At 40.0% G+C, this 18,893-nt stretch overlaps 1 protein-coding gene across 1 annotated transcript in view; it reads right to left on the bottom strand.

Moving 5' to 3' along the window:
• LOC133403856 (phospholipid-transporting ATPase ABCA1-like) overlaps nt 1-16,915 on the bottom strand; it is a 37,967-nt gene extending 21,052 nt beyond the window's left edge. The window contains exons 1-8 of the mRNA XM_061679213.1: nt 16,740-16,915; nt 13,025-13,133; nt 11,932-12,025; nt 10,910-11,051; nt 10,467-10,585; nt 6,822-6,943; nt 3,762-3,953; nt 2,397-2,486 (exon numbers count right to left, since the gene is read on the bottom strand). Coding sequence (XP_061535197.1) covers nt 2,397-2,486; nt 3,762-3,953; nt 6,822-6,943; nt 10,467-10,585; nt 10,910-11,051; nt 11,932-12,025; nt 13,025-13,090 — 825 coding nt within the window. The 5' untranslated portion in view covers nt 13,091-13,133; nt 16,740-16,915. The remainder of the gene's footprint in view (nt 1-2,396; nt 2,487-3,761; nt 3,954-6,821; nt 6,944-10,466; nt 10,586-10,909; nt 11,052-11,931; nt 12,026-13,024; nt 13,134-16,739) is intronic.
• Between the last annotated feature and the right edge of the window lie 1,978 nt (nt 16,916-18,893).

The following is an 18,893-nucleotide window of genomic DNA, read 5'->3' as shown; positions in this document are numbered from 1 at the left end:
AGTTCATTTTCATCAAGTCAGAATCACAGTAACTGCTATTTCCAATTACCCAGCACATTAAGAAATAACCAAATACTGCAACAAATGTTGAAAGAAATTTTGTCATCTTACCTATAAGGCTCAATTATACAATAGGTACACATAATCATCAATTTAAAAAAGGAGCGTATGGTTCAATAGTATAAAATGAATCCATCTCCTTCACATATAGGAGGTGCAGTGTTTTAGTCCCTCTTGTTGCTCGTTGATTGAATCTTAGCTGTTAGTAAAGGAGAGAGGAGTAAAAAGACTGAAGCCTCCTTTGACCAGTTTGAGGGCAGACCCTTTTGAGGACTTGCGGTACATCTGGGGCAGATTCTCCTACCTGCAGGATGTGATTGAACAGGGAATCATCAGAGCTGTGACAGGCACCAAGGCAAAAACTGGCATCTACATTCATAGATGATGTGATCACAGCGTCACGTTTGCTACAAGCTGAGTTTGAAAGTAAACAAGCCACTATAGTTTTATAAAAGCCGACTGACCTTTGGCAAGTAACACATACAGAAAGATTGTTTCAATTCTCCATTCCCATTGAGTCGCTTCACTTTGCTCACGCGCAGACTCTCATCCCATTTCACATCTCCTTCGGGACGCACTCAGCCCCACGTTGACGCCATTCCTCACAGCCGTACCATCGGAGACGGTCCAATAACACCGAAATTCTCGGCTCAACAAAAACGGGGCTGTTGCAAATATGCTGCCGTGAAAGCGGCAAAACAACAAGCGGGCCAGCTATGAACCAGAAACCGGTTCATAGCTGGCCCACACAACGTTCAATGAACATGAAATGATAAAAAGGGGTGTAAAAATACTAATTAAGTTACCAAAACAGGTTCCGTATATAACTGACAGTAAAAAAATAATTTGTACTGAAGCTGTACTTAAAAAAACAAACAACCAAAAAAACTTTACTTAAAAACAGAAGTTGAATCAGTACTTTTACCAGTGTCTCTCTTTTTTCAATATCTATACCTTTTCTTAGAGAATATAGGAACTTTTGGCACCTCTTTGAATGTTTTCGATGTGGAAGTATGTGTGTGAGTGGTTCACAATTTTGCTTCACAGTTGTGAGATTCTGGGTTCAAATGTCAAGACTGCTTGGATGGCTTTCCCCCGGGTACTTTGGCTTCCTCCCCGATTCCAAAAACATGAATGTAATGTTAAGTGAAGACTAAATTGTCCATAAGTGTGAATGTTTTTTTTTGTCTTCATGTGCACTGGAGTGTAGACTATGGAGAGGAATTTTATGGCGCATATCATTTTATTCCATTCCAATGGTCCTCTAACTATATCCAAGTTATTTCCTCTTGATAAACTAAATATTCTGAGAATGCTTCAGTGAGGAGTATTCAGTATTCAGAATCATGTTTACATATGAATGCTCTATGTCACAAATATTTTATGTTCGACATGGTTTGGTGATAAGAGAAAGAAGTTTCATTCATGAAAAGACATTTTATCAATATTTTTGGTGTGGTCATACTTCTTTTGGGCTTGATAAGCATCAGGTGCAAAATAAAGAAAAGGTTCCATAAGGGCATTGCTCCATTACACAAGTCTTGCGTGCCAATCAGCTAACCCTTACCCACATAATCAGCTTCAAACCCTCTTACAACACACAAATGCTCTTTCATTTCTGTTTCAACTTACTTTCTGAACCCCCTCAAAATGGCCAAACTGGATGAAAGTTATGCAAGAATGTGTTTTTAAGTTCTTTTGAACCTTCACCTTACATCAACAGTTTGCCCCTCAATTTAATTCACCTCAATGTCAAGCAAAGAGGAATGTGGAGGCATAAGGATAAAAAAAATAAATGCTGAAGGTTGAAATGCTCAGTGTGAGAAGAAAAACAGTTTGTTGTTCTTACTGCTGATTAGACAGGAAAAACAAACGCACAGCTGTACCACGGTGCTTTGTCAGCGAAGCAGAGCTGAGGCCGAAGAGGAGGTTTTTCGAGTATTATAAAAATGGGCCAATGTAAATTTGTTTTCTTTACCTTTTGTGTTAATGTTCCTCTAGAATGTGATGACTGGGGATTAAAGTTTTACCTTATTAAAATAGGGTAGCTTAATGTTTAGAAATACATTCTCAAAGTGTAAACCAAGTCTGGACGCATATATATATTATAGCAGAAGCAGATCACAATTGTGATGTGAGAAGGTTACAGATTTGTGAATAGTTGGCGTGCGCGCAAGCATGACGTGAGCCCTAACCTAACGGTCACGACTGCTGATTCCTGAAAGTCAGTCACTGTGAGAGCGCACGCTATCAAAGACTGACCTTTTGTAAACAAATACTTCTCACGTGTCAATGCTGTTGTATGTATGCATTTCCTACAAGTGTAGTTCAAGTACCTCCACGGCCAGCTCTCCCAGGCTCTCCAGAAGGTAGTCCGTGGCAGCAGAGACTTCCTGAACAACTTTGGGATCCGACTTTACATCCTTCTGTAAAGAGAACATAAATAAAGACAATATGCTTAGTTGAAGTTTACAAAAAAGATAACACGAGGATTTAAAACAATATTTGTATTTTTGTATGCAGTTTGTCTTTTTTTTTTTTAATTATCATTATTATTATTTTTTTTTCTACAAGTCTGCATCATGTCTTTGGCAGGTGATTGACATATTGCAAATACATTTTCATGCGGGGGGGGGGGGGGGTGATACACTTATTTATTATGTTTTAAAATATTATATTTTTTATAATTTGTTTTTAAAATCAAAGTTGGGAGGGTCATTTAAAAAAAAAAAAAAAAAAAAATATATATATATATATATATAGTACGTCATAGTCAAAGTTGTCCCCTCTAATATTAAACCAAGTTTATGTCAGTAGTTCTTTAATTAATTCAACTGATTGTAGATCTCCACCTTTTCTTTTGTGAAATAACAGGGAGAAACCATTTACATTGTTTGGGAGGAAAAAGTTGTTGTTGTTTTTTTTTTTTATAAAAAGGGGAAGGAGAGAGGGAACCTGTGAAAGAACAACAGGTCAATGTGGCTTTGGCCTCGCACGTTCCCGCCGGTCATACTGCTGCAAGCGTGTCTGTTCTTGCATGTCACACTCAGCAGTCAGTTGCTAAAATGTCTCACAAAATTAAGCACAGGTGTTGTGAAACAAATTTGGAGGAGGAGAGGAATGCTTAAAATGTCTAAGATACTTTCACAATGATGTTGTTGGACTTCTACAAGAGAAGACCATTCTTTTTAAGATGCACTGTATAATTTGGTCTCATTATAATTTTATTTCTTGTATCATGGAATGACAATGAAGACTTTCTATTCTATTCTATCCATCAAAATCTTGTAAAACTCTCATCAAAAGTAATGCGTTTCAAGCAAATGATTTCCAGGATTCCTGAACTTTCATCTTGTCCCTGTTGTTTGAGAACATTCACAGTCTCTGTTACTTCGTAAGATTTTGTCGCAAAACATCAGAACCCTCTTTCAGCAGTACACAATGTTTTGTTCACCTCTGATCATCCAACGCCCGCGTGACTCACTTTGCTGTCATGGGTATGGAGGGGAAGGGGGCAGCTTTATTGGGAAAACATGTAGGGGAGAGGTGACACTGGCCAGGAAAGGGAGCAGATGTGTTGAAGCCAGAAAACCCAAATAATTGTGGAAGACAGAAGATATGGGGTCTAACAGCAAACTTTAGTGCAAGTTTAGACTGTTTGATAGATAGAACAGATTTGGCTTGAAATAAAAAACACTTACCCGAATTGGCTTGAGGAAATCCAAGTTGGAGAGGAAATGACTCTGGGCCTTGTTCAGCCAGTCCCTGGAGGACTTGCAGATGATTTCTTGCGTCAGACGGGAAACATTGCGATCAGCAATATGCACAAACTCCTCCAGAGGGGTTATATTGCACAGGTCTCTGAGATGAAAGCCAAATCCTTTCGTCAGAACCTGGACAGAGGAAGGTGAACGGGAGAAAATGACTCAGTATTTTATTACATTTTTCAATTATTTTTCAAAATTTAATTGTATTTTCTTTCCACGACCAATCAACTAATACACTATATCTAACTAAGGGTCTTAACAACACTTGCCAATACCTAGACATGCAGTATTTTTCATTTTACAGAGATGTAGTTACAACCCCAATTCCGATGAAGTTGGGACATTGTGTTAAACAAATAAAAACAGAATACAATTATTTGCAAATCATGTTTGACCTATATTTAATTGAATAAACTACAAAGACAAGATATTTAATGTTCAAACTGATAAACTATTGTTTTTAGCAAATAATCATTAACTTAGAATGGCTGCAACACGTTCCAAAAAAGCTGGGACAGGGTCCTTTTTACCACTGTATTACATGATCTTTTCTTTTAACAACATTCAATAAACATTTGGGAACTGAGGACACTAATTGTTGAAGCTTTGTAGGTGGAATTCTTTCCCATTCTTGCTTGATGTACAGCTTCAGGTGTACAACAGTCCGGGGTCTCCGTTGTCGTATTTTACGCTTCATAATGCACCACACATTTTCAATGGGAGACAGGTCTGAACTGCAGGCAGGCCAGTCTTGCACCTGAACTCTTTTACTACGAAGCCACGTTGTTGTAACACGTCCAGAATGTGGTTTGGCATCGTCTTGCTGAAATAAGCAGGGGCATCCATGAATGGCAGCATATGTTTCTCCAAAACCTGTGTGTACCATTCAGCATTAATGGTGCCTTCACAGATGTGTAAGTTACTCATGCCATTGGCACTAACACAGCCCCATACCATCACAAATGCTGGCTTTTGAACTTTGCGTCCATAACAGTCCGGATGGTTCTATTCCTCTTTGGCCCGGAGGACACGACGTCCACAATTTCCAAAAACAATTTGAAATGTGGACTCGTCGGACCACAGAACACTTTTCCACTTCGCTCCAGTCCATCTTAGATGAGCTCGGGCCCAGAGAAGCCGGCGGCGTTTCTGGGTGTTGTTGATAAATGGCCTTTGCTTTGCATAGTAGAGTTTCAAGTTGCACTTACGGATGTAGCGCCGAACTGTATTTACTGACATTGGTTTTCTGAAGTGTTCCTGAGCCCACGTGGTGATATCTTTTACACAGTCGGTTTTTGATGCAGTGCCGCCTGAGGGATCGAATGTCACGGGCATTCAATGTTGGTTTTCGGCCTTGCCGCTTACATGCAGTGGTTTCTCCAGATTCTCTGAACCTTTTGATGATATTATGGACCGTAGATGATGAAATACCTAAAATCCTTGCAATTGTACGTTGAGGAACATTGTCCTTAAACTGTTTGACTATTTTCTCACGCACTTGTTCATAAAGAGGTGAACCTCACCCCATCTTTGCTTGTGAATGACTGAGCAATTCAGGGAAGCTGCTTTTAATCCCAATCATGGCACCACCTGTTCCCTATTAGCCTGTTCACCTGTGGGATGTTCCAAACGGGTGTTTGATGAACATTCCTCAACTTTCTCAGTCTTTTTTGCCACCTGTCCCAGCTTTTTGGGAACGTGTTGCAGCCATAAAATTCCAAGTTAATGATTATTTGCTAAAAACAATCAAGTTGATCAGTTTGAACATTAAATATCTTGTCTTTGTAGTGTATTCAATTAAATATAGGTCGAACATGATTTGCAAATCATTGTATTCCGCTTTTATTTCTGTTTAACACAACATCCCAACTTCATTGGAATTGCGGTTGTACATAACATGGAATCAGACTATTGTTAGCAAACACAAGAGTAAAAAAAATTAACAATACCATTTTGGGACCATGTAAGTAGAGGTAATTCATTCTTCCAGGACAGACGAGACCCATTATCAGACTAAGTGTTCATTTTTGTTGTGTGTTATGCATCTGTATATACCACAAACAGAGGCTTGTCCCCAAGTTGTTATTGACCTGCTTGTGTTACGCCATCATATTTATCACGTTATACATACTCCAAACACGAACATTAATTATCAGCAATGGTGACGAGTCATCTGGATTTGCACAAATGTTTGGAGAATTAGTGGGAATTTGCATGAACTGTAAATTTAAAAAAATTAGGATTCTTCTTGAATATTGAGTAATGGCTTTGCCAGGTTACTGGAAGCTCATCATCACTGATCAATAGACATTTGGGTAGCGGCGGTGTGTATCACAGTGCTGCGATACACATCACAGCACTGTGTCTGTACGTGAGGAGTGACGGGGGAAGGGTGAGCGAAAAGGAGCAGCCATGGGATTCCTGCCCTCTGCTATGATGTGATTTCCCGGCAGCTCTTGCTGATGTGTCAGTGCATTGCTAAATGCATTCATGTAAGTCGGTGATAGTTGGACAAATACATTAATTATATGACTGGGAGAGGAGGTGTGTGTGGCTGTGTCTTTCTTCATGTTAAGCCTGTGATAATATCCCAATGAGAAGACATAAGGAAATTAAGAGGCAGATAGTTGTACAGTGGTAAGGAAGAAGAATAATATTAGATCCAATTGTAATTTAGATCTTGATTAAAATGGAGAAATATCCAGTGCAGAGGGTATCACTTTGTGTCCACAGTGTCTGGACCCATATAAGCCCACCCAGAATGTTTTTTTTTTTTGGTTTTTGTTCTAGTATTAAGGGCTTAACAGTCTCCACTGAGTCAAGGCCAATGGATTTGTGCACAAGCACTGAGGCTGGGGATTTATGATGATCTCCCATGTGAAAAGCACTCGACATGCTGTACATCTCGTTTAGATTTGAAACAAACACAGTAACAAATTGCCCCCGTTTGGTGCCGCGTTTTAAAGTTTAGAAATAAGCACAATAATATTCTACCTTTTCCAGATTGACATTAGCCTCCACTATCTGCTTTAACGCGTGGCGAGGAAGTGAGGCGTTGTGATGCAAGAAGTGGGAGAGGGTTTCGTTGTCCCTTAAAAAGTCCTTCAGTTTGAAACCTAGAACAAAAAAAAAAAAAAAAAAAAAACAAGTGTCAGTCCAGAACCTCCCTGATTAACAACTTTTAATACACAAACACTCTTTTATTCCACATTGTTAAATGTTTAGAAATATATGTAAGATGGGAAAGTGAAGACTTGTTCCAACAACAAAATCAAGCAGTGAATGACTTAGACAGAGGTACAACATAATTTTCCAGCCATTAAACCACTTCTACAATTCTGAATCATTGTGTTATGATGACTAGTTTTTGAGTATTTAATATTCCGGTAAGGGAGGAATTTATCTGGAATGTAGCCACTGGACATAATGGATGACCAAAACATTTGGTGGATATTAGGTTTGATTCAGCTAAATGCCAAATCTGGCTTAGATTCACATGAAACTTCAAATCACAAAAGGTAATCATTTTTTTCCATGTCAAAAGCAAACTATAACCTCCTTGGTGGAGGTAGTGTATTTAGTGGCGAATAAGATCAGAAACTGGAACACAAACTGCTCCGAGAACCTTTTGTGACTTTGCTGAATTCCAAGGATGTCAAACAACTTCTCTAAATGGTTTGGTCTTAGACCTGCAATCACTTAAGGTTACTTTCGGCCGTTCCACTTTCCCCTACATCCTGCCAAATGCTTCCTTCCTCTCTGAGGCACGCACACACAAAACAATGCACAAACTGCACCCAAAGTGAACATCCCAGAGAGGAAGTGAAGAACTGTATGGTTCTACAGCTGCATGAGCACAGTGTGGATGTTAAATTCTACCCTTGTGTCTATGAGTTGGCTTAATTCTCTGAGGTGAACTTCCATGGAGTGCTAATAGGCTCTAATCAGTGTCCCAGTAGGAAAGAAAGGCCCCATTACAGGACATACAAAGGGCAAGAGGACACAGTGGACTAGATTCTACAAGCTCATTAAAATGGGAGGTTGTATAGTCAACACAGATGTATGAGTTCATTCCAGGTGTGTGTGTGTGTCTTCATTTACTGCGTCAAAGTGATTGAAATTCCCCGAGTTATCAGGATCAGAGAGTTTTATTTTTGAAGCCCAACGCCAGTTTCTTGTTTATGTTTGTTGTGCTGGAGGTGGGTAAATACAAACCAAGCTGACTGAACAATACTGCTGGAGCCTTTTATTGTTGAAAAGCCAAAGTCGTTAAACTGTTAACCAAACTAGTCCATAAACAGGCTGCCATCATTGTGAACCACCAATGCGCTTAACAAAACAGAATTGTTACACAGCAGTGAAATAAACTCCACAATTTTATGGATGGAATCTGCCTTTGGTGTTGAGATCCTGCCAAAAAAAAAAAAAAAAGGAAACTGTGCTCTTAAATGCCAGTCTGGCCTGTTCTGTATGTGTAGCAGCTTTGTACATATTTACTGCAAATCTAAATTTCTAAAGCACAAACCACATTTAGACAAAATATTTCAGGGCAAATCTGGTTGTATTCATCTCCGTCTGGATCAAGATAAGGAGAAAAACTTGTGAGCCATGAAGGAAGCACAAAGGCATTCATTTTTGTTGTGGGCCAGGATAAAATTTCCTTTATTTCTCATTAAATATCACCATGATTGAAAAACAAAAAGGAAGGAATATATAGGTGAATCTATGATGGTTGACAAATTAAGATTGTTTAGATGGGTGGAATGTTTACCTCTACCGAGAGCCATTCTCTGCAAAGTATGACCATTCCCAGTGCCCTTTTGTTTTCTCAATTGTTCACATACACGTGAGCAGTTTGACTCCTTTGAGCCGTCCTCTTATTCTGATGGTGTCACCACGCAGTAGAGCAGTGTTAGTGTTTTCCCACATAAAACGTTTCCCTTTTCCAAAGCAATGCATTCCGTCACATGGGTGCAAGCGCGCCACACGCTGTGCATTTGGAAATTGATTCGTGCCCAGATGATCTAAGGCTTTCAAATCTCCACAGATGAAGTCATACAGTATCTAATGTGCATCCGTTACCAAAATGGACTAGAAAACAATAACTGACAATCCCACAAGAGATGGTCAAACAATATTTACAATTCTTTGTAATTATGATTTTCAAACTAATGTGTATGCAATGCCTTGCAGAGCTGTTGCATAATAATGTTTTCTACCTCTGGAGAAAAAGAACAGATGGTTTGCAAACAACAAAAACCCTTGTTGTTTTGCTTAGCTACAATAGATCTGCTCCACATCAGGGTCTCATGTGAAACCTTGCTCAGGCACATTTATTGATGGAAAGTAACTGAACTGATCACATGGGGATTGAGTGGTAAAAATGGAACAGACTCTTAGTTGTTATTTTGTCTTGGTTGTCTTCATGCTGGGCAGCATGGCATAGTAGTGGTTAGCACGTCTGCCTCACAGTCGGGATGTTGTAGTTTTGAATGCTGGCTCAGCCCCTCCTTCTGTGTGGAGTTAACGTGTTCTGTCCATGTTTCCTCCCACATTCCCAAAACATGCATGAGAGATAAACTGAAGATTGAATTGTCCATGGATGGGAGTGAGATTGAATGGTTGTCCATGTGTGTCATGTGATTAACTGGTGACCAGTCCTGAGTGTATGCACCCCATTCACCTGTAAACCTAAGGAGGAAAAGCAATATAGAAAAATGGATCGATAGATGTGTGTGTGGGCTCCAAAGAAGTAAGGGTTTAGTGAATCCCTTCTGGGTTGATTAGTTTTTTTTTTTTTTGAAGTGTTTTATATTACTGCAGAGTCGAAAGGGGACTTTCTCTTATTTGAAACTGTCTGCACCAAGTCTGCTCTGTAAAGCCAACAACAAGACGTTCTCTGAGAAACGCAACCTCTCTCAGCAGCCAAGGTCATGGCTATGGATCTTTTCCTATCACGGTCTTTCAAAATGTTCCTCTAAAAATCCAAATGGAAAAAAACTATGCTTACAATTGAGATCTACTGCCTCAGAGTAGGAAGTGTCAACATTCAAGTTGGGACAAGGTGCATATTTGTGTCTTGATTACATAATAATTGTCAGGGTGGTCCATATGAAAGCCTTATCGCCATTTCCGCCATACTCCAATACCATAGGCAACACCCAGTGGCCTTGAGGAAATGTGCGTGTGTGGGGGGGGGGCAGGCTGTCGGACGTTGATACGAAAGGCGCTCAGAAGAGCTCAACTTTGTTGCCAACCTTTACAACTCACTTCATTTTGCATCACCCATTTTGTTAATCCACTGATTCGCCATGATTCATTCAAAAACTACAGTATCACAATGGGTTTTTATTTGAAATAAGAACCCTTTCAAACGGCTGCATATTATATATATCAAGTAAATGTGTTTTCAATAATGTAGATATCTCAGTAAAGACGCCTTATGTCATCGTGGAATATTTTAAAGATTCAAACTAGGCATGAAACTGAAACTGTCTCACAAAATGAAATATGTGTGACCGTACAGTTGTGTCGGAGTTTTACGTTCTCTTTCCTTATTAATCCAAGTGAACTGAAGTCAGGTGATCATGTGGAACAAAAATATAGTGCAAAACAAGCTGATACTCAAAGCGTCCTTACGGGCAGTGTTCTTCTGCATCTTGTGGAGGGCCCTCAGCAGCCCTTGGTAGCCCTCGTAGCTCTTATCGTTCTGGGTGTACAGCAGGACCTTCTTGACATCACTAAATAGTCGAGAGATTCTGAAAATGGATGAGGGAAATACACAATCACGGTGAGACAAAATCGAGACACTTTGTAGTCCACAACAATTGAATGACCTCCAATGCAAGTGCTATATAATTTTTTTTTTGCCAACTAACAACATTGCAACCAGCTCCAGCATGTTGCAGTGCAGTTCTACACTACTGGAAGTGACAGTACAACAACAATAATAACCATTGTTAAATTAACAGCTCACTGACCGCTCTTGGATTGGATCTCATGAAGCTGCTGATTAATATTACAGAAAAGACAATCGTTGAGCTACTGTATCAACGTGGAAGAAGGTCATTTTCATCACTCACATAGAATCGTTGAAGTTTCCTACGACCCCTGGACTCTCTCCAGGGGTTGGGTTTCGGAAGCAGGGGTTGTTGGCGTTGCAGATTATTCCTTGTACCCAGGGCAGAGTGCCTGCTGAAGGCATGGCCTTGTTTGGGAAATGACCTGTGAAGTTATGCAGAACATGCCATTATTTTTTTTTGGGGGGGGGGGGGGGGTCGACATTCGCTACACAATCCAGAAGACAAGGCAGATGTAAATAATTGCGTCTCAGTGGACAAACAAAAAAAACAATCCTTCAATCATGAAAGCCAAGTAGGAAGTTTTATTAATAATAAAAATAAAATATATGAAATAAAATATAATTTTATTTTCAGAGCACAATGTGTACAGGGTAATTCAATGTACTTTAAAGATACATACAATTACAATAGGATTAATAAAATCCTTCCATAAAACAAAAACGGTTATCAATTAAAAGTAAGGAGTGCGGATCAAATACTTTCAGCTGTCCAGATTTGAGGCTGTTTTACCACACTTATGGCCTTGACTTTACTATAATAGAGTCCTATCCCTAACTTCATTGCTACTGTGTAATTTACTGGACAATTTACTCCTAAACTGATAAGCACTGAGGTTAAGTCGATACATTTGTGGACTTGTACCGTTCATTGGTCTCCATTGACTTTGAGTCAAGGTATCATTTCCATTGCTCCAATATGAGGGTATAGATATCATTACTGTACATTAAAAATCCAATAAAATGCTTTCAGAAAGTATTTGGGACGTGGCCTTTGCTGCAAGTGCTGATGCAATTTAATGATTGCATTTCCCTGAAGAGCCAATCATATGGCCCAATGGTGCAAGCAAATATTGACAAATCCAAAAGATCCTAACATGCTTAGGACTACTCATATTGATTTTACTAAGAAACTTGAGGCTGGCTGTGTGTAAAACATTTTACTTTTTGGAGTGTATACTATAATTACATGTTTCATGATTAAAGAGAACGATTGTTCATTCTCGTATTGGTAGGACAGCTTACATTCATGTTGCTCATACGGTGGATAGTGTATTCGAACTGAGATGAGGATGAAGAAGATGAAGAGGGGCCAGATAATCTCAATCAGCAGCTGAATCTGAGAAAAGAAGCATGAAAAAGAAGGGATGAGACAAAACAACCACAACCGCTCAGGAGACATCAATTTCACATTAGTCCTCTGTGCCTGGTAACTCTTTTGCTCAACTAAGATCATCTTAGTGCAGCAGACATAAAAACAAGTACATTATACTGTATGTATCTAGCTAGGAGGAAGGGTATGTTACCAGTAATACCGAGTAGAGACCGAGTAGTAAAGTATATAGGTTAATAGGTGGAGACAGAGACAAGTCTGCCGGGTTTAGAAGACTGGGTTTTCTGCCCATCTGTTCCATATGGCTGCTAAGTCTGAACCGGCATGGCAGACAGTCACCAAAAGCGGTGGGAGAGATCAAGAATAAAGACACTCTCTATGAGAGTGCACTGTATCTCTTTGTTGGAAATCACTGGACTGAAAATGTAGCAGGAACTGCCGTCACTTCGGGGAAAGCTTGCTTCTTGACGGGGGTATAAAGGACTATTGTATGCAAATGAAGCCCTTAGTTAAAACAGAAGTCAGCTCTGTGTTTCGACCCACTGCTGAATGTGATTGAGATAACTTCGAGTGAGTGGACGACAGACTGCTCGAGACGGTAACTGGATAATGGAGCTGAAGTGCACTTGTGTCATCGCATTGTTCAACGAAAATGTCATCAGTAATCCTTTTCGGAGCCTGTGGCCAACAGTGGACTGACATCAATCCTAACCCACAAAAGAAACCAAGATATTCTAAAACTACCCTTGAAAATAAAACCGGCGATAAAAACCATAAAGCGTGGTAAAAATCTAATATGATAATACAAAATTAGATGCACAATGACATTAATAAGACAATAAAAATAAAGTCATACTGCCACTTGACCTGCCATTGCGTGTGGTAGACAGACAGATTCAGGCAGGAGTAAAAATGCTACGATGGGGTATGTATATAATTGAATGTAAGAAAACTGATCATTGTTGCCAAAATAAACTCCTTACTGACTATGACACTCATACTTACAGTCTGTCTTCTTCGGTAGGTGAAGTTCTTCCAAAGCAGTAAACCCAGTTGAGTGAAGACCGCCATCACGCTTTCTTCCCGACCTCACGGAGCACGCTCCTGCTCCTCACTGCAAATCGACACACAAAAAAAAAAAAAAAAAAAAAAAAAAAAAAAGCAGACTGTTATCGGCTACATCACTGACAACAGCAAGGACAAGAGCACATTCAATGGAATACTGTTATATATACCTATTCAGGAATTCAGAAAGGCTAAGTCAATTTCAAAGCAGAATAAAACAAAACAAAAACAGCTAGAATATTGGGGGGGGGGGGGTGATAAAACAAAAACAGCTATGACGACAAAAAGGGATTTTAAAAAAATTGATTCACCTATGAGGTTTTACAGCAGCAAGCATAAAGAATTGCACATAAACCACAGGGGAGGCGGCGAATGAGTGAGGGAAGTAACAAGCCACTGCAGATCTTTCAAGCCCACGTCTACCAAAAACTGTTCAAAGTTCAAAAAACTGAAAGTGGTCTGCAAGTCTTCATGGGTCTATTTTCACCTCATTATCAGCTACATGTCAGAGGACTCCTATCGTGATATAAATGTGGAACATCAATTATTTCACTTCATCAAACCAGGCCGACGATGTCATCATCAGTGGATTTATTTTACGAACATACTTATAGACCCTGTAAAGTGAATTGAATTGAGAGATTTGTTTCTAATTACATGATGTACTTTTAAAGACAATGGCTGCAAACGTGAAAAGACAAAGAATAGTGTAGTTCTGAATTGTGGAGCTATAGCGTTAAACTGTTTTTTCACCGTTTCAGGCGGGGCTAAAAAACACTATAAGTGTTGAGCACCTTCATTCCATCATATCCATATAATTGCTACTTTACTTCGTTTTTATTACAAGGTCCACTTCTACCGCGACAGCGTGAAGCGAGCTAGCCATCTATGCCTACAACCCGAAAGAAAATGCTTCTTTCCTAGACTGAACAATGTGTATCGCTGTGTTTAATAAATGGTTAACTTTCCTTTAAATGTCTCTGTTATGTGGTCCGACATACCGTGGGCACAACACCGAGCGAGGCAGCGACGCACTGGACAACACCGACATTCGGAAGCCTGTTATCCCGTCAGCTAGCTAGTCTACGCGGCATGGAAAAGCCCCGCGACAACTCAATAGGACACATTCCAGGCACCAGAGGCTTTGAACAGACGAAATGTATTTTCACAGCTCATACATTTAAGGATATATGTGGGCATATGCTTGACGTACGAACATGTTTGCGTGACAGGTGGCAGTAGAGCGGGGCGTGTTTTCAGCGCATTCTGCAGACATGCCAACAGCGTCTGAAAGCTGAGAGAATGTCTCAATTGTTCACCATTTTCAAGTCTGTTTTCATATACTTGGCTATTTTTTTTTTGTTTTGTTTGTTTTTAATTCAGTCCAATCTGGCAGACTTGTTAACAACACTTCTCTGCGGTGTGTCAAATCTGTGGGACAGCTGTATGTTCACTTTGCAAGGACTTAAAAGATGTTTCCATCCAAAGAAGACCAACATACACAACGTATTTTGTATGCAAATACCTTTTTCCTGGAAAACCATGTAATGGTTGTTCACATCAATACTGCTCAAGGGTCACGCCACTTGCTAAGATAACGCCGATTGGATGGGACGGAGTAGGTAGGCCAACAGCAACACCACGTCAAGGGCAAAAGGATGCGCAAATACAGTGGGAAGAAAATACTTAGTTCAACATTTGCTCCAAGGCTGGATTAAAAGTCTAGTTAGATCATTAATCTATTTTTGTTGGAATTACAAAATCGCGACACAAATGCAATTTTAGCACTCCGTCCATATCCACTGAAACTAATTAAAGGGTTTATAGCTTTATTTGTTGTCATGAATCCAAAGTGGATTCAAAATCATTTAACAAAAGATACTTAGAACACACTTTCCCCACAGTTGCATGTATGAAGTAAATTTGCTGGAATGCTTAAAATGTTGCAATAAAAACCAACAGAAACATTGGGATGGACAAATTCATTCAATTTAAATGGAAAAGCTCATGACACACTTATTTAACCACCGTGGCACCACTGAATGTTCAGCACACTTGGTGAAAAACACACTCTTTACACTACATTTAAAATAAATAAAAAGGCTGATCACGTGAGAAAGAAAACACTGCATGTCTCTTGCAGTGCTAAAGTACTGCAAACTACAACCACAATGAAGAGCTCACTGACAAGGTCAGTTTAGCACTAGTTCTACTTATAAAAGCTACGTTCTAGATACAGCTCTTTAATTGGATTTCAGTTGAGTTGACAGGTGCTACTTAATGGTGTGCCCTGTAACTTTGTATTTACACCATTACCACGCTGCAACATATTCATTCATTTGTTTGCTCTTTATTACCCATTGTTTTCATGAGTTGTTTTTTTTTGTGTGTGGTTTTTTTTTTGTACAACGTATGTTTGTTTATGTGGTGAACCAAACAACAACATGAAGTCATGTTCATTTTGACGGTGCATTAATGAGCTTCTAATTTTAATTAACAATTTAAATTCATACAGAAACCTAAATAACTCACTTGTTAAACGTCTTTTTATTTAGGTATTGGCAGGAAGATTTGTTTTTCCTGAAGCAGCCTTCAGGCGGAATGGTGCAGGACTACAGCGCCCTTAGTGGTAAACCCAAATATGGTCCATTTTAGACTTGTTTACCATCAATTTCTGCTCACGTCTTATATCACATTTTTCGCATGAACTGCAATGAGTTCCTCCTTTGGACAGCACATTTAAAACACGATTAGAATAATAACCAAGTTTATCACGACGAAATATTCACCTTAACATTGATCACAATTCGGACAATAAAAACAAGAACAATAATATATAAATGCACCTATAGCAAAACAACAACAGTAATATAGACACAAAATAATACAAATATGAATACAATAAAACAATGAAAAAACGAGATGCGTTCATGTTATTCCAGCAGGACGGTAAAAAAAACAATTGCTTTGAATGAAACAATGAAACAACGTACAACCTCAGAGTCACTTAAGCCAGTTAATTGCTACTTTGAAGGTGAGGCCACTATCGGACATTCGGCATCGCTGTGTTTACACGCCAAGGTGTCAATTGCTTAAGATATTCAAGCCAACGGAAATGAATTACCATCTGAAAACGTACACGATGACGAACAATGAACCATCGCAGTTATCAATCCATGATTAATGTTGCGTCGAGAACAGCCAACGAGCCGGGATTTATTTTGAAAGTGATTTACCGGAACTGTTCATGCCGATTTAGCTCAAACTTGACAATAAGACAACTCTGAGCAGACGGCCATGGAGGATACTGACATCACAATATGAGACAACAATGACCACTGACAAAGAAAATCCCAACATATTTTGACTACACCCTCGTTAAAAACAAATGACAAGAAAACTATATGACTTCATTAAACATGCATAATGGCATTCGTCTAAATTAGTTCGATGGTAAAAGCAAGTTTAGCGACAATTACTACCCGGTAACACAAGATAAAAACAAAACTTGATTGTCTTCAACTAAACAAAAACAAAAAACAAAAAAAGAAATTAACAAAAATAAACAAAATGATGTCCAGCTTACAAACTATGTCAATTGTATCACAACGAGTGCGGGTACATAAAATAAAAGGACAAAATCAATGTCACCGACCTTTATCCTGAATATCCTCTCTCTTTATCCCTTTTCATCAACAGAATGACTGGTCCGAGGCAATTAAAAATGAACAAAACTACAACAAAAACGGTACTCCTCTTCCGTAGCGGAGCTTGCATCTGTGTGTCTGAGTCAATGCAAACAGTAGTTCATCCCCTCCCTCCATCGCCCCCCCAGTCGGTTTTTATACGGCTGCTCAATGCGGAGCAGAAACGAGCAGCAGCAGAGGTAACTAGCGGTCAACACAGGCTGCCTCGATCCCATATAAGGAGCGCACGTGCCCGGTCAAAACACTTCTTAAAGGGCCAGCGTCACCTCACTGGCGCCATGGTACTTCCATTGTGGTGCTTTTTTGTAATTAGGCAACACACATGGAAAAGTAAAGTAGAGCAATCTTTCTCATTGTTTGGTTCTTTTCTGACTGCGTGTGTGGGTCCAGAAATGTTGGGTCAGTAAATACCGAAGCGCTGAGCCCAGTGGGCTACGAAGCAGTGGACCTTTTCTACCAGTACAGGCCGGCCCATGAGTGTCGGCGTCATCGATGCAACTCCTGTGCAGTTAATTTATACCAAACTGCGCCGCTACAGTAATTCTTTATCTTCTTCATCCTCCTCCTCTTCATCATCATCATCAGTATTGTTGATGTGCATGTACAGGTCAGGTACTGTACATTCTGTATTTGGGTGGTTAGCTGTAAGATGTTTACAGTACTGTATTTTTAAGGGTAGAGCAATGTTTGTAAGTATTTGGGGATCATAGTTTCAATTATTTGCCGGAATTCACTATTCTTGATCGGACTCAGTTCCTATCCGCTGCCAATACCGGGGATCCACTGTATACAAATTAATAAAACAATTTAATCATTGCTTTGTATGAAATATACATTCCATCAGCCCCTTAATGAGTCAACCCTGCAATAATAATACCGAATCTGAAGATATAGTTACTGTATGTCGATAGATTACGGCTGTGCAAAAAAATAAATGTCCATTCATCCATGTTCTGTACTCTTTATCCTGTTCAGGGTCGTGGGGAGCTGGAGCCTTTCTCAGCTGACTAAGGGACGAGTGAAAGGCAGATGACATCCTGGACTGGTTAACGGTCAAGCACATAAAGAGACAGACAACCATTCACACTCACATTGTCACCATCATTGAGTGGAAACTGAACCCACACCGCTCGCAAGGAAATCAGGAGAGTAAATCACTACACCTCATCCAAACAGAAATGGAGGCAATATTTTTCTTACTTGTTTTCAAAAGCTGAAAGACTAGACTCAAAAGCTGAAAGACTATAGTATATACAGTATGCCAGGCCTGAAGTGAGGCTGTAACGCTGCCACAGGAAGTCATCGGATCGGCAATCGACCATTGTAAATATTGGGGGTGTTCGTGCACAGTCATGTGAGAACAGTCACAAACGTCACCGTCTCAAGAGAGACGCAGATGTGTTGTACACACGGAAGCGCAACAGCAGCGCTTTGATATCCATTCATAGTGGGATCCAGTTTAAAAATTTATTGTTTTCAGGCTCCCAAACGCTGGCTCTGTGTGGATGAAACATTGAAACAATAAAAACCTTTGCAGATACACTGAAACACCTTTCCGTGGGGCCGGAACACGAGGGAGGCCAAGGAGGTCAAATAACTTCGTTTTCAACAGATGCAGTTGTTTACCCCTTGCTGTTCCTTCCCAATTTACATTGATACCTGCTCAGTCTCCACAGCAACCACCTCCCCCCCAAATGACAGCGATGGCTCCTGCTGTGGATTAACATACCCTCATATGACAGTGACAGCTGACCAGGAGAATACAGCTCGAGAAACTCCACCAAAACAAGGCTTCAGGACCAGATTACATCAGTGCTAGGGTCCTGAAGCCTTGTGGGTACCAGATGTTGGCCCTCCGGCATTGGATCTTTAACCTGAGTCAGTCCAAGAAAAGGTGCCAGTGCTGTTGAAAATCTCCTCTCCAATACTGGTGCCGAAGTAAGCCACATCAACGTGTTGCACTGACTTCACGTTACATGTGTTTTGTGGACTTGGAGAAGGCGTTCGATCGTCTCCCTCTGTGGCGGGTGCTCCAGGAGTATGGGGTACCGGACCCCCTGATACGGGCTGCTCGGTCCCTGTATGACCGGTGTCCCCATTGC

This window comes from Phycodurus eques, chromosome 6 (assembly GCF_024500275.1).
Source record: "Phycodurus eques isolate BA_2022a chromosome 6, UOR_Pequ_1.1, whole genome shotgun sequence".
Taxonomy (NCBI): Eukaryota; Metazoa; Chordata; class Actinopteri; order Syngnathiformes; family Syngnathidae; genus Phycodurus; species Phycodurus eques.
Note: the sequence above shows the minus strand (reverse complement) of the source record. Positions and strands in the feature narration are given on the sequence as shown.